We start from the raw sequence: 16172 nt of genomic DNA, 5'->3' as shown, positions 1-16172 counted from the left end.
TATGGCGAGCAGATCCCGTACCTCCCGTTCAGTCCATGCTGGAGCTCTTTTGCAATCCTGGGACTCCATCATGGTTACTTGTGCTGATGAGCTTTGCGTGGTCACCTGTGCTTTCCACGCTGGGCAAACAGGAAATGAAATTCAAAAGTTCGCGGGGCTTTTCCTGTCTACCTGGTCAGTGCATTGGAGTTGAGAGCGCTATCCAGAGTGGTCACAATGAAGCACTGTGGGATAGCTCCCGGAGGCCAATAACGTTGAATTCCGTCCACACTACCCCAAATCCGATCTGTAAAGGCCGATTTTCGCGCTAATTCCCTCGTCAGAGGTGGAGTAAAGAAACCGGTTTAAAAGGCCCTTTAAGTCAAAAAAAAAAAAAAAGGGCTTCGTCGTGTGGACGTGTCCAGGCTTAATTCGATTTAACGCTGCTAAAGTCGACCTAAATTCGTAGTGTAGACTAAGCCCAAGTCAGAACTGTTCCATTCCCAGGGACGCTTCCACAGCTTGCTCAGGGAACAAGTGATTGTAAACCAGAGATCAATCTGGGCCATGGCAGTGCCTCGATGCATCCAACTGTCTTGATTTGTTCCTCCTAAATTCACCAAAAATGGAATCCCCATATCTATTACTGTCATTAAAAATCTATTTACCCAACTGTCAAATTAGTATGCATAAAATGTATCAAACTGCTTAGGCGAGGTATACTAAAGCTAGTATGAAAGTGTTTTGAGATCATCAGTTGAAATGCACTACATAAAACATATAGTGCACTTATTTCCAATAAATCAGACATGAATCTTATACATTTGGTAATTAGAATCTAAGATTGGTCAGGGATAACAAGTGTGAGACAACTTCAAGAAAATAAACTGATTTTCCATTTCCAGTTCTCATTCTTAAGTTTTCGTTTGCAGTATAAAATATGTTAAGAGAACCTCATTAATGTTGTAAAGTCAAGCATCCAAAAGTTAAGAAATGCCAGAGTTAAGGTTGCCTGTGCAACCTTAATTTGGCCCCTTTCATAAAATCATAGAACTGGAAGGGACCTCGAGAGGTCATCTAGTCTAGTCCCCTGTACTCAAGGCAGGGTTAAGTATTATCTAGAGCAGGTGTGGACAAACTACAGACTGGGGCCACATCCGGCCCTTCAGACTTTTTAATCCAGCCTTCGAGCTCCTGCCAGGGAGCAAGGTCCAGGGCTTGCCCCGCTCTGGTACTCCAGCCGGGGGCTTGTCCCGCTCCAGCACTCCAGTCGGGGGCTTGTCCCGCTCTGCGTGTGCTGTGGCTCTGCGCAGCTCCTGAAAGCAGCAGCATGTCTCCCCTCCGGCTCCTATGCATAGGATCAGCCAAGGGGCTTCCTGTCCCTTACTTCTCGTGTCTTGCTTACAACACTCCTGCTAATACATCCCAGAATGATGTTTGCTTTTTTTGCAACAGCGTTACACTGTTGACTCATATTTAGCTTGTGATCCACTATGACCCCCAGATCCCATTCCACAGTTCTCCTTCCCAGGCAGTCATTTCCCATTTTCTATGTGTGCAACTGATTGTTCCTTCCTAAGTGGAGTACTTTGCATTTGTCCTTATTGAAGTTCATCCTATTTCTCCAGTTTGTCCAGATCATTTTGAATTTTAATCCTATCCTCCAAAACACTTGCAACCTCTCCCAGCTTGGTATCATCTGCAAACGTTATAAGTGTACTCTCTGCCATTATCTAAATCACTGATGAAGAAATTGAACAGAACTGGACCCAGAACCGATCCCTGTGGGACCCCACTCATTATGCCCTTCCAGCATGACTGTGAACCACTGAGACCTACTCTCTGGGAACGATTTTCCTACCAGTTATAAACCCACCTTATAGTAGCTCCATCTTTGTACATATGCATTCTGATAACAGTCTTTAATTACAAAGTCACATATGTTTTCCTACCGACCCCTATCTGATTCAGTGCAGAGGATGGATACTGGTCAATTAATAAGCAACCATTCAATATTTTGTTTTCTCTTCTCTTCACTGTGCCATGTTTGGCTCTAGGCCTTATTTACTGCACACTCGTCAAACTTGCTCAGAAGACAGAATTATTAAATTCATTACTATTCTACGGCATTCCTTACAATAGTATGTGGTGCTTCACAAACATCAATGAATTCATCTTCACAACATCCCTGTGAGATGAACAGGTATTATTTTCCTCATTTTACAGAGGGGGGAGTGAAGCACAGAGCGATTAAGGTCAAAAGTATCCATTAACTTTAATTGCCCTATTTGAAACGCATAGGACCTGATGTTTCAGAGTACTTGGTAGTATTTAGCACCTCCTATATTCAAAACACTGTTCCCACAGATTTCAGTTGCAATTGTAAGTGCTCAGCTCTTTTCCAGATCAGACCCCGGTTTCTCAATTCAGGCACCCAGAGAAAGAGGAACACAAAATTAATGACCACATGTGAAAAGTCTGGTTTAAGTGACTTTCCCAGAATCACATAGGACACTGGAAGAGGCAGAGATAGAATCCAATTTGCCAGCACAGTATTTAACTGCCTTAACTATTACACCATCCTTTCTACTTCTGCAACCTCCAACCGGAGTCACTAAACATCTTCCAACTTTGTCAACAAAGGCAGAGGTCCTACAGACAGCACCCTCCTTTACTACCCAAGCCTGATCCTTCCCCAGAGGAAGTCCATCCAGTGTATCATAATGCATCCACATGAGGGGAATAAATTAAAGTTGCCCGAGTGCTTGAATTTGCCAACTTATTAATGTTCTTTTAACTAGGGATGTAAATATTGTTTAAAAAGTTAACCGTTTAAACGATTAAATTTCCATTGATTAAACAGTTAACTGATTAAAGGGAGAGGGGCTGGGTTGCTCTGGCCGGCAAGTCAGTGGTTTGGGGTGGGGTCGGTTGGCCAGCCGGTGGGGCACAGCCGGGGTCTGGCCAGTACAGCCAGGGACCAGGGTCTGGCCAGCGCAACCAGAATCTGGTGCTGCATGGCTGGGGGCTGGCCAACACGGGGTTCGGCATGGTGCGGCATGGGCCGCTGGCATGGCCAGGAATTAACAGTTAATGTCGGTTAACCGGTAAGCCTAATGCTTACCAATTAATTGATTAAGTAGTTAACATTTTACATCCCTATTTTTAACATTTTTTTAAAATAATTCCTTAGTTATTAAAAAAAGCCCAAAACCCTGAACCCCTCCCCCAAGAAAGACCATCATGTGGTATCATACTGACACCCAGATAGGTCAGCAGCAGATTTGGAACCTTTAGTTCCACCACACAGACCTCAGCCATGTGAGCTAATGGAGTAACTGATCTCAATAGTAGTTCATCATCCTGTACATGGAAGCACTAAAGGGAGATGAGAGAGACACTTCGCCAGTTGGTTTCACAGATATTTGCTGAGAACAGAAGAATATTGAGTCATGGGTTCTACTACAGGTTCTGAAGGGACTCTGCACAGACTCTCTTCTGCCTTCTCCTCCCGCCCGAATCTTGACCCCTTCTGCCCTGTCCCCATCTACGCCACCCCTGGCTTCTTATCCCTGTCCTATTCTCCTTGCCTACCCAGTCTCAGTTTCCACTTCTCAGATTTCTCACTCCTTCACACTCTCCTTGCCCAGCCAGTCCCAGTTCCCCCTTGCCAGCTCCTCACACAATGCATCTCTCCCCTAATGCCCCAGGCTCCTGAGCTCGGTCCCCTGGAACAACCAGTCCCAGTCTCCTTGCTACTAATCCCAAGTCTCATTCTTTGAAACAACAGAACTATTTGGGCTGACATTCTCACACACACACACACACACACACACAAAACAACACATCCTGAGGCAGACACCTGTCATGGAAAATTTCAGGCCATACAGTTAAAGTTTAGCAAAGTCATAAGGAACTGAAAACTGTGTTATATAATAGGAAGTGTGGGGCATCCTTAATAATAAGCAACGACACCAGCCCTGTCTGAAATAAGCAAAATAGAGACAATCGGAAGTATTTCAGAAGAATTTAATAGCATACTCAATGCTAATTTATACAGTAACAATTAGAATCTAGAATGGTGTTCTTTTGCTGGAAAGCACTTCTGCCTTTTTGCATTGTGTAGAAGGATAAAAAATATGCCTGCCGAACATTTTGTAACATTTGTAATTGAAGCCTTTTCCTCTTGCAGGAGACATTATTATTTTTGCAATTGGGATGGGGGATGCTGGCCATGTGTTTTCATATATTTTTTTATAATCCATTACACACAGCTCTAATGTAAGATATAAAAACAGGAAAACATTCCTAAATTGGTACGATAATGCAAATACCCTTGAACAGAAATACTGAACATGAGAGGACAGAAACTTTTGGTGTTACAAATAGCACCACATTCACATACAAAATTAATTTTATTTTAATGGAAATTGTGTGCCACCTGGATATCAAGTATTTTTAAAATCATTATGAACTCTAAGCCTAACATTTAAGAACTGCTTTTTGTAAAGGGCATTGCACTTTTCACTGTGACATCTTGGGGCTTGGGTACACTTGCAGTTGTAGAGCGCTGAGAGTTAAACCAGCCTTCGGAGACTGCAGCAGGGAAAACGCTGCTGAGTGTTTACATTCTCAGCTGGAAGCGCACTGGTGTGGCCACATTAGCAGCTCTTGCAACACCACAAAGAGCAGTGCATTGTGGTAGCTATCCCAGCATGCAAGTGGCTGCAATGTGCTTTTCAAATGCTGGGGGTGGGGTGGAGTGTGACATGGAGTGTATTGTGTGTATGTGGGAGAGAGAGACTGTGTTTTGGGGGGCTGAGAGTGTGTCAGCATGCTTTCTTGTAAGTTCAGACTGCAGCAGACCTCCCCCCACACCTCTCTCTCACTCACTTAAAGCAAGCAGCATTCCTCAGTAATGGTTCCTTTGTCCCGGAGCAGATAAGCAGCCAGCTGTCAGAAATGGAGCTTTGAAAGGGCATATCCACAGTCCTACAGTGAGTTCAAAACAATGACAGGAGTGGCCACTTGATTTAAGGGGATTATGGGACGTTTCCGGAGGTGAATCAGAGCGCAGTAATGCAACACCTCATTCACACTGGCTTCACGTCGCTCCAGCGGGGGCGCAGCAAACGTTATTCCACTCGCCGAGGTGGAGTACGAGCAGCTCTGTAGCTGCGGAGTCAGAGCGCTCTATGTGCCTTGCCAGTGTGGACGGGTAGTGAGCTAGTGCACCCGGGGCTCCTTTATTGTGCTGTAACTCGCAAGTGTAGCCAAGCCCTTAAAATTAGTTCTTACAATTTGTCTTTACATCCCAGTGAATCATTTGAATTAAATGTTAGTCCAGGCTACAAATTACTTATAAAGCCAGCACATGGTACCTTCCAATATTACAGTAACTGTTGTGCATTTCAGTGCTGCCTCTCATCTTTGCCTTATAGTTACATGTGGAAAAATGTGAACATAATATTGGAACTAAATAACAAGAATGCAGAGGAATTCACAAAGTGCATACTCACCCACAATGCTTCATATGGGGTGGCTTATCCATCCTCACTGCCAGTTTAATCTTCAAGTCAGAGTCCTGGCTGTTTTTGGGGACTATCATTTTATGCAACTCAGGTGACTTTGAGCTATTGGATGTTGGATACAATATAACCTGTAAAATATAAAATAAGAACTTTTTTATTGTTCTGACTCAAAAATCTTACCGGAATCTACTTGGTGACTTGTGACCAATTGAGAGCTTCATTGTGTCTTTTCCAATAGGGGTTGTCAGAGTCAAGATATGGCTATTAAACCATTTTATTCCATCTCCTCACAACAGATGTGTTTTCAAAGGGGATTCATTTATTTTCTGACAAATGGGTGTTTTTATATTATCAGATAACATGTTTTCCTCCTATGTTACTTCATTCCAAATTAATAGCTCAAGAAGCACCAGCAGAACTGACAGATGAGAAATGCTCATGTACAATTAAGCAGGCACCTAGACACTTACATCATTCAGTACTCCACAGGGAATATGTCTGCTGAAACAATGTGCTATGGTATTATACAATCGATGGCATTCTCCAGCAATGAAATTAATTACTTGAGAGAACACAAGAGTAATACACTGTTTCTTACCATCTTCATTATTCAAACAGTGGTAATAATGAAAATCAATTACAGTAATATCACAGAAATTAGAGATGGAAGAGATCGATTAGGTCTAGCCCATCTTGCTACAAGTGCAGTAGACTACAGTTATTTCTCTAGCACTCTATTCAACCCATGTAATCTATTCACAGTACTATGTTGATATATCTACAATAATGACAAGTTATATAAAATTAGAAAAAAATCTTTATATCAAATCAAACAGAAGCTTTGATGCAAACTGTTAAAAAAATCCTTCATTTATTACTACTTACAATTAAGCAGTTTCCATGTAGTACCTGAATAACATTAGATAACCATAGCCTCCTCCATTCTCATTGTGGCCACAGCCCTTGAACAGGATTATACTTCAAAACTGCATGTCTCTTGTGGCCTCATGACAAGTCAGTGTGTTCAGACTATCACCACCAAGAAATGCAGTATTTCAAACTAAAGCACAACTCTGTAAAACAATAATCTACTTCTTCTGTGTCACTGTTCTGTAAGATTCATGAGAAAAGGCTATCTAAAACAACTGGTTTCGTAACTATATCTATAGATCTCCTCCGTGTAATATGGGAAAGTTAAAATGAGAACTTGAGTACAAGTCACCAAGAAAAGTAAATGTAAAGAATATCTTCAATGCTAAGACCATTACAACGGTACTGTATCTGAGGCCTAAATCTCTGGGATGTAGAATGCCCCCAGTTTACAGCATATTATCTTAGTACTTTGCAGGATTAGGATAATGAATTCTGGTAACCACAGAATCATACAATCGTAGGACTGGAAGGAAACTCGAGTGGTCTTCTAGTCCAGTCCCTTGCACTCATGGCAGGACTAAGTATTATCTACACCATTCCTAACAAGTGTTTATTTAACCTGCTGTGATAAACGAGGGGGGAGGGGTAGCCCCCTTTTGTGGGCACCCAGCCAGCCAGTTAGCAATAGAATCCCTCTTGGTAGCTGTTCTCTACTTGCTTTACCTGTAAAGGGTTAAAAAGTCTGACTGCATGCATAGGTAAAGGGAAGTGAGTGGGCACCTGACCAAAAGAGCCAATGGGAGGGCTAGAACATTTTAAAATTGGGAAAAAAAACCCTTTCCCTTGGTTTGTCTGTTGTTCTCCGGAAAGAAGCGACACAGAGCAGCAATGCTACAAGAAGCTTTAAGCCAGGCATGGAAAATCATCAGATCATACCTAGAAGTACATATTTGAACTCCAGATATGTAAGTAAATCAGGGAATGTCTAGGAAGACGCGATTAGGATTATTTCTTTTATTTCTTATTGGCTTGTGGACTCCTCTGTGCTAATCCCCAAATGCTTTTGTTTTGCTTGTAACCTTTAAGCTGGACCTCAAGAAAACCATTCTTGATGCTTAATTATTATATTTGCTCTTTTTAATTCTAGCAATAGCCTAAGTTCCAGATGTATTTTCTTTCTTTTTGTTTGTTTTTAATAAAATTTACCCTTTTTAAGAACAGGATTGGTTTGTTTTTGTGTGTGTGTCCTAAGAGGTATGTGCATATGTTGTTTAATTAGCCGGTAGCAACAGGTGAGTGAGTAGAACAGAAGAATTTCTTCTTGCGTCTTACTTACAACATTCATGCTAATACATCCCAGAATGTTTGCTTTTTTTGCAACAGTGTTACACAGTTGACTCATATTTAGCTTGTGATCCACTATGACCCTCAAATCCCTTTCCGCAGTACTCCTTCCCAGTCATTTCCCATTTTGTATGTGTGCAACTGACTGTTCCTTCCTAAGAGGTGTACTTTGCATTTGTCCTTATTAAATATCATCCTATTTGCTTCAGACCATTTCTCCAATTTGTACAGATAATTTTGATTTTTAATCCTATCCACCAAAGCACTTCCAACCCCTCCCAGCTTGGTATCATCTGCAAAATTTATAAGTGTACTCTCTATGCCGTTATCTAAATCACTGATTAAGAAATTGAACAGAACTGGACCCAGAACTCATCCTGCAGGACCCCAATTGATATGCCTTTACAGCTTTACTGTGAACGACTGATAACAACTCTCTGGGAACAGTTTTCCAACCATTTATGACCCACCTTATAGTAGCTCCATCAGATTCTAAGTTGTATTTCCCTAGTTTGTTTATGAGAAGGTCATATGAGACAGGTTTCAGAGTAGCAGCCGTGTTAGTCTGTATCCGCAAAAAGAAGAACAGGAGGACTTGTGGCACCTTAGAGACTAACAAATTTATTAGAGCATAAGCTTTCGTGGACTACAGCCCACTTCTTCGGATGCATATAGAATGGAACATATATTGAGGAGATATATATACACACATACAGAGAGCATAAACAGGTGGGAGTTGTCTTACCACCTCTGAGAGGCCAATTAATTAAGAGAAAAAAAACTTTTGAAGTGATAATCAAGCTAGCCTAGTACAGACAGACAGTTAGATAACAAGTGTGAGAATACTAACAAGGGGAGACAGATTCAATGTCTGTAATGGCTCAGCCATTCCCAGTCCTTATTCAAACCGGAGTTGATTGTGTCTAGTTTGCATATCAATTCTAGCTCAGCAGTTTCTCGTTGGAGTCTGTTTTTGAAGTTTTTCTGTTGTAATATAGCCACCCGCAGGTCTGTCACTGAATGACCAGACAGGTTAAAGTGTTCTCCCACTGGTTTTTGAGTATTTTGATTCCTGATGTCAGATTTGTGTCCATTAATTCTTTTGCGTAGAGACTGTCCGGTTTGGCCAATGTACATGGCAGAGGGGCATTGCTGGCACATGATGGCATATATCACATTAGTAGATGTGCAGGTGAACGAGCCCCTGATGGTATGGCTGATGTGATTAGGTCCTATGATGATGTCACTGGAATAGATATGTGGACAGAGTTGACATCGGGGTTTGTTACAAGGATAGGTTCCTGGGTTAGTGGTTTTGTTCAGTGATGTGTGGTTGCTGGTGAGTATTTGCTTTAGGTTGGGGGGTTGTCTGTAAGCGAGGACAGGTCTGTCTCCCAAGATCTGTGAGAGTAAAGGATCATCTTTCAGGATAGGTTGTAGATCTCTGATGATGCGCTGGAGAGGTTTTAGTTGGGGGCTGAAGGTGACAGCTAGTGGTGTTCTGTTATTTTCTTTGTTGGGCCTGTCTTGTAGGAGGTGACTTCTGGGTACTCGTCTGGCTCTGTCAATCTGTTTTTTCACTTCAGCAGGTGGGTATTGTAGTTTTAAGAATGCTTGATAGAGATCTTGTAGGTGCTTGTCTCTATCCGAGGGATTGGAGCAAATGCGGTTATATCTTAGAGCTTGGCTGTAGACAATGGATCGTGTGGTGTGTCCTGGATGGAAGCTGGAGGCATGTAGGTAAGTGTAGCGGTCAGTAGGTTTCCGGTATAGGGTGGTATTTATGTGACCATCGCTTATTAGCACAGTAGTGTCCAGGAAATGGACCGCTTGTGTGGATTGATCTAGGCTGAGGTTGATGGTGGGATGGAAATTATTGAAATCATGGTGAAATTCCTCAAGGGCTTCTTTTCCATGGGTCCAGATGATGAAGATGTCATCAATGTAGCGCAAGTAGAGTAGGGGCGTTAGGGGACGAGAGCTAAGGAAGCGTTGTTCTAAGTCAGCCATAAAAATGTTGGCATATTGTGGGGCCATGCGGGTACCCATAGCAGTGCCGCTGACTTGAAGGTATATATTGTCCCCAAATGTGAAATAGTTGTGGGTGAGGACAAAATCACAAAGTTCAGCCACCAGGTTAGCTGTGACATTATCAGGGATACTGTTCCTGATAGCTTGTAGTCCATCTTTGTGTGGAATATTGGTGTAGAGGGCTTCTACGTCCATAGTGGCCAGGATGGTGTTTTCTGGAAGATCACCGATGGATTGTAGTTTCCTCAGGAAGTCAGTGGTGTCTCGAAGATAGCTGGGAGTGCTGGTAGCGTAGGGTCTGAGGAGAGAGTCTACATAACCAGACAAGCCTGATGTTAGAGTGCCAATGCCTGAGATGATGGGGCGTCCAGGATATCCAGGTTTATGGATCTTGGGTAGCAAATAGAATACCCCTGGTCGGGGTTCTAGGCATGTGTCTGTACGGATTTGTTCCTGTGCTTTGTCAGGGAGTTTTTTTAGCAGATGGTGTAGTTTCTTTAGGTAATCCTCAGTGGGATCAGAGGATAATGGCCTGTAGAATGTGGTGTTAGAGAGCTGTCTAGCAGCCTCTTGGTCATATTCCAATTTATTCATGATGACGACAGCACCTCCTTTGTCAGCCTTTTTGATTATGATGTCAGGGTTGTTTCTGAGGCTGTAGATGGCGTTGTGTTCTGCATGGCTGAGGTTATGTGGCAAGTGATGTTGCTTTTCCACAATTTCAGCCTTTGCACGTCGACGGAAGCACTCTATGTAGAAATCCAGTCTGTTGTTTCGACCGTCCGGAGGAGTCCACGCAGAATCCTTTTTTTTGTAGTGCTGGTAGGGAGGATTCTGTGGGTTAGTATGCTGTTCAGAGGTATGTTGGAAATATTCTTTGAGTCGGAGACGTCGAAAGTAGGATTCTAGGTCACCGCAGAACTGTATCATATTCATGGGTCTGGAGGGACAAAAGGAGAGGCCCCGAGATAGGACAGACTCTTCTGCTGGGCTAAGAGTATAGCTGGAAAGATTAACAATATTGCTGGGTGGGTTAAGGGAACTGCTGTTGTGGCTGCTTGTGGCATGTAGCAGTTTAGATAGTTTAGTGTCCTTTTTCCTTTGTAGAGAGGCAAAGTTTGTCTTGTAAATGGCTTGTCTAGTTTTTGTAAAGTCTAACCATGAGGAAGTTTGTGTGGAAGATTGGTTTCTTATGAGAGTATCCAGTTCTGAGAGCTCATTCTTAATCTTTCCCTGTTTGCTGTATAGGATGCTGATCAGGTGATTTCGCAGTTTCTTTGAGAGTGTGTGACACAGTCTCTGGACGCCCCATCATCTCAGGCATTGGCACTCTAACATCAGGCTTGTCTGGTTATGTAGACTCTCTCCTCAGACCCTACGCTACCAGCACTCCCAGCTATCTTCGAGACACCACTGACTTCCTGAGGAAACTACAATCCATCGGTGATCTTCCAGAAAACACCATCCTGGCCACTATGGACGTAGAAGCCCTCTACACCAATATTCCACACAAAGATGGACTACAAGCTATCAGGAACAGTATCCCTGATAATGTCACAGCTAACCTGGTGGCTGAACTTTGTGATTTTGTCCTCACCCACAACTATTTCACATTTGGGGACAATATATACCTTCAAGTCAGCGGCACTGCTATGGGTACCCGCATGGCCCCACAATATGCCAACATTTTTATGGCTGACTTAGAACAACGCTTCCTTAGCTCTCGTCCCCTAACGCCCCTACTCTACTTGCGCTACATTGATGACATCTTCATCATCTGGACCCATGGAAAAGAAGCCCTTGAGGAATTTCACCATGATTTCAATAATTTCCATCCCACCATCAACCTCAGCCTAGATCAATCCACACAAGCGGTCCATTTCCTGGACACTACTGTGCTAATAAGCGATGGTCACATAAATACCACCCTATACCGGAAACCTACTGACCGCTACACTTACCTACATGCCTCCAGCTTCCATCCAGGACACACCACACGATCCATTGTCTACAGCCAAGCTCTAAGATATAACCGCATTTGCTCCAATCCCTCGGAGCAAGAGACAAGCACCTACAAGATCTCTATCAAGCATTCTTAAAACTACAATACCCACCTGCTGAAGTGAAAAAACAGATTGACAGAGCCAGACGAGTACCCAGAAGTCACCTCCTACAAGACAGGCCCAACAAAGAAAATAACAGAACACCACTAGCTGTCACCTTCAGCCCCCAACTAAAACCTCTCCAGCGCATCATCAGAGATCTACAACCTATCCTTTACTCATCTGAAAGATGATCCTTTACTCTCACAGATCTTGGGAGACAGACCTGTCCTCGCTTACAGACAACCCCCCAACCTAAAGCAAATACTCACCAGCAACCACACATCACTGAACAAAACCACTAACCCAGGAACCTATCCTTGTAACAAACCCCGATGTCAACTCTGTCCACATATCTATTCCAGTGACATCATCATAGGACCTAATCACATCAGCCATACCATCAGGGGCTCGTTCACCTGCACATCTACCAATGTGATATATGCCATCATGTGCCAGCAATGCCCCTCTGCCATGTACATTGGCCAAACCGGACAGTCTCTACGCAAAAGAATTAATGGACACAAATCTGACATCAGGAATCAAAATACTCAAAAACCAGTGGGAGAACACTTTAACCTGTCTGGTCATTCAGTGACAGACCTGCGGGTGGCTATATTACAACAGAAAAACTTCAAAAACAGACTCCAACGAGAAACTGCTGAGCTAGAATTGATATGCAAACTAGACACAATCAACTCCGGTTTGAATAAGGACTGGGAATGGCTGAGCCATTACAGACATTGAATCTGTCTCCCCTTGTTAGTATTCTCACACTTGTTATCTAACTGTCTGTCTGTACTAGGCTAGCTTGATTATCACTTCAAAAGTTTTTTTTCTCTTAATTAATTGGCCTCTCAGAGGTGGTAAGACAACTCCCACCTGTTTATGCTCTCTGTATGTGTGTATATATATCTCCTCAATATATGTTCCATTCTATATGCATCCGAAGAAGTGGGCTGTAGTCCACGAAAGCTTATGCTCTAATAAATTTGTTAGTCTCTAAGGTGCCACAAGTCCTCCTGTTCTTCTTCATATGAGACAGTATCAAAAGCCTTAATAAAGTCAAGATATACCACAGCTACCACTTTCCCCCCATCCGCATGGGTTGTTATCCTGTCAAAGAAAGCTATTAGGTTGGTTTGACACAATTTGTTCTTGACAAATCCATGCTGTTTGTTATCACTTTATTATCTTCTAAGTGTTTGTAAATTGATTGCTTAATTATTTGCTCTATTATCTTTCTGGGTATTGAAGTTAAACTGACTTGTCTGTAATTCCCTGGGTTGTCCTTATTCCCCTTTTTATAGATTGGCACTATATTTGTCCATTTTGAGTCCTCTGGAATCTGATCATATTCCCTGACTTTTTGAAGATAATTGTTCATGGCTTAGATATCTCTTCAGTCAGCTCCTTGAGTATTCTAGGCATTGGCGCCGACTCCGTGGGTGCTCCGAGGCTGGAGCACCAGGGGGGGAAAAAATGGTGGGTGCTAGCCCCCCTATCAGCTCCCTCCCATCCCCACAGCCTCTTCCGCCCGCCAGCGGGCCCCGCAGATCAGTGCCTCCCCTTCACTCTCCGTGCACCTCGCCTGCTGCAATCAGCTGTTTTGTGGCATGCAGGAGGCTGGGAAGGGGTGCGGAGGAGCGAGGACGTGGCACGCTGGGGGGGGTGGAACTGGGCGGGAAGAGGCGAGGTGGGGATGGAGCAGAGGCCGGAAGAGGTGCGGCGGCGGCAGAGTGGGGGCCGGAAAAGGTGGAGTTGTGGGGTTTTGGGGGAAGGGATGGAATGGGGCAGGGCCTGGGGCAGAGATGGGGGTTGAGCACCCCCCGGCACTTTGGAAAGTTGGCGCCTGTGATTTTAGGATGCATTTCATCACGCCCTGGTGATCTTTTGTAATTTGACCTGCTTTCCACTTTTTTGTAGGACTCCTTTTTGAGTTTCAGATCATTGACAATCTCCTGGTTAAACCAGGGTGGTCTCTTGCCAGACTTCCGATCTTTCCTACCCAGTGGGATAGTTTGCTCTTGGTCCTTAATAATGTCTCTTTGAAAAACTGTCAACGCTCTTTTTCCCCTTTGACTTGCTTCCCAGGGGATCTTACCTACCAACTCCCCAAGTTTGCTAAAGTCTGCGTTCTTGAAATCCATTATCTTTATTGTGCTGTTTTCCCTCCTGCCATTCCTTAAAATCATGAACTCTTATCATTTCATAATCACTTTCACCCAAGCTGCCTTTCACTTTCAACTTCTCAACCTGCTCCTCCCTATTTCTCAACTGTTTAAGTGAAAGAGAAAAAGAATCAAGATCTATCATCATATAACATATATGAAATGTGCATATTTCATAATACAACTAATAATAGTGACTTGCTCTGGGGTTTTAAGTAGATTCAGTTCCCTTTAAAGAGCTAGTAAGCTGACTGTACATCTCAGTTTTAGTACTTAGATGTTTCTACTGTTCAAAAATGAATATTATTTTTCAGAATGGGGCCCCTAAGGAAGCAAAATAATTTCAATTATAAAAATCATCTTCTAAATACATATCCAAAGCCCAAAGTCATTTAGTGTAACCCTAACTTGCAAGGCATGTGTGTCTGAAATAAAAAATAATGTTAATTCAAATCAAACCACACTGAATATTAAGCAAAGTATCTGTGTGCATGCTTCAGGTTATTACATTCTAACAATTTTAAATCTCTCATCATGCTTACTGACAGGATTCCAAGAAAGGTAATTCTTGATAGTTCCACTCTTCCATAAATATAGAAGCCTTTGAGTTCCATTGCATAGGAAATGGTTTCTAGCTGTTTTTTCCTTTTAAGTGGAAACTATGTAAATAACATTATTACTCCTTCCTTGCATTTAATGATTTCACATATATCTAGGCATTCATGCCGAACAGTAGATAATAGTCTGATTTTTTTTCCTTTTCTACAGGCAGTAGTTACTACTGTCATGAAACAGATTAACAGACCTAATGAGTCGCAAGCAACATTTCTTTCTCCAAGGTTATTTTTTTTTTAAGTTGATGTAAACACAAATAGACTAGTGTGTCATTAATTCATAATTTTTGTACTGGTAGTTTCTTTCTGTATTTTAAAAGGATGATAGAATTTTCTTCCCATATCTCTTTTTTGGCACAAGTCCTCATGTACCAAATGTGCACAGAAGATCTATTTGCATTTACCCGCCAACAAAACATTGTTAACTTTAAGTACAGATTGCTAAGATAGGCAAATCTTGTACAAATTGCATTCCAAGAATGTTAGTGATAATGTTTAACATTTTTCTAGCACTTTATGTGTACAAAGCATGTACGGATATTAGCTAATTAATCATCAAGGTAGGTGAGGTAGTTGGGCAAGTATTAACCCCTATGTGTCCGATTATCACATGGCATAAATTGTCATAGCACTGTGGAAGTCAATGGAGCCACACTGATTTACACTAGCCGAGGATCTGGCTCAGTGTATTATAGATAGAGAAACAGAGATGGGAAGGCAAAGCAATGTGCCCAAGGCCACCCAGTGAGTCAGTGGCAGAGCTATTATTAGAATTCTGGACCTCCTGACTCTATGCTCATTCTTCCAAATCACAATGCCTCAACAAGGAGGTTAAAGGGAGTTAAAAATAAATCTGCAAGTTAAGAAATTTGAAAATGGTCCATTAGCCAATTGCACGCATATAACCTCATGTCGTTTATCATAAGCCCTTTATACCAAATAACAATCCCACAGCACCAGTGTACTCCATTTCATGCCCATCATATCTCTGACAAAATCTCAAGTCACATTAACCATCTATTACAAATAATACTAACGTTTCATCTATTATAAGTAATATTAACGTTTCATTTCACATAGTCATATACAGGACACAAAGGACACTTTTTCTCTAATGAGGATGCCCAAGCAATATAATCAACCCCTTAAAGTACATAATAATTATAATTACACTAAAAAAACTGGGCTAAAAGGTTATTAAGCTTGGAAAGTCAAGCACTCAAATGTTAGGAAATGCCAGAGTCAAAGTTGCCTGTGCAACCTTAATTCAGCTCCCTTCTACATATGCATTATGATACAGTCTTTAATTACATGATCACACTACTATTTTTTTCAACAGGGCCCATGATCATTCAGGCCTGGTCTACACTACAAAGTTAGGTCAACATAAGCCATCTTGCATCAACCTATTTGTGCATGTCTACACTTAAATTCATCTCTGATCCATGTAAGTGCTCTATTGTAGCGACACAACAACACCACCTCCCCGAATGGCATAGAGTCATGATCAACATACTAAGGTCAATG

The 16172-nt window shown here is 42.3% G+C and overlaps 1 protein-coding gene across 14 annotated transcripts in view; it reads right to left on the bottom strand.

Moving 5' to 3' along the window:
- Nucleotides 1–16172, bottom strand: part of CADPS2 (calcium dependent secretion activator 2) — a 568361-nt gene that overhangs the window by 229503 nt on the left and 322686 nt on the right. For all 14 annotated transcript variants that reach the window (XM_065555914.1, XM_065555920.1, XM_065555939.1 and 11 more), the window contains one exon: nucleotides 5499–5638. In XM_065555914.1, the coding sequence (XP_065411986.1) occupies nucleotides 5499–5638 (140 nt within the window). The remainder of the gene's footprint in view (nucleotides 1–5498; nucleotides 5639–16172) is intronic.

Source organism: Chrysemys picta, chromosome 1, assembly GCF_011386835.1.
Source record: "Chrysemys picta bellii isolate R12L10 chromosome 1, ASM1138683v2, whole genome shotgun sequence".
In the NCBI taxonomy this organism is placed as follows: domain Eukaryota; kingdom Metazoa; phylum Chordata; order Testudines; family Emydidae; genus Chrysemys; species Chrysemys picta.
The sequence above is the reverse complement of the archived record's forward strand: the minus strand, read 5'-3'. Positions and strand labels throughout refer to the sequence as shown.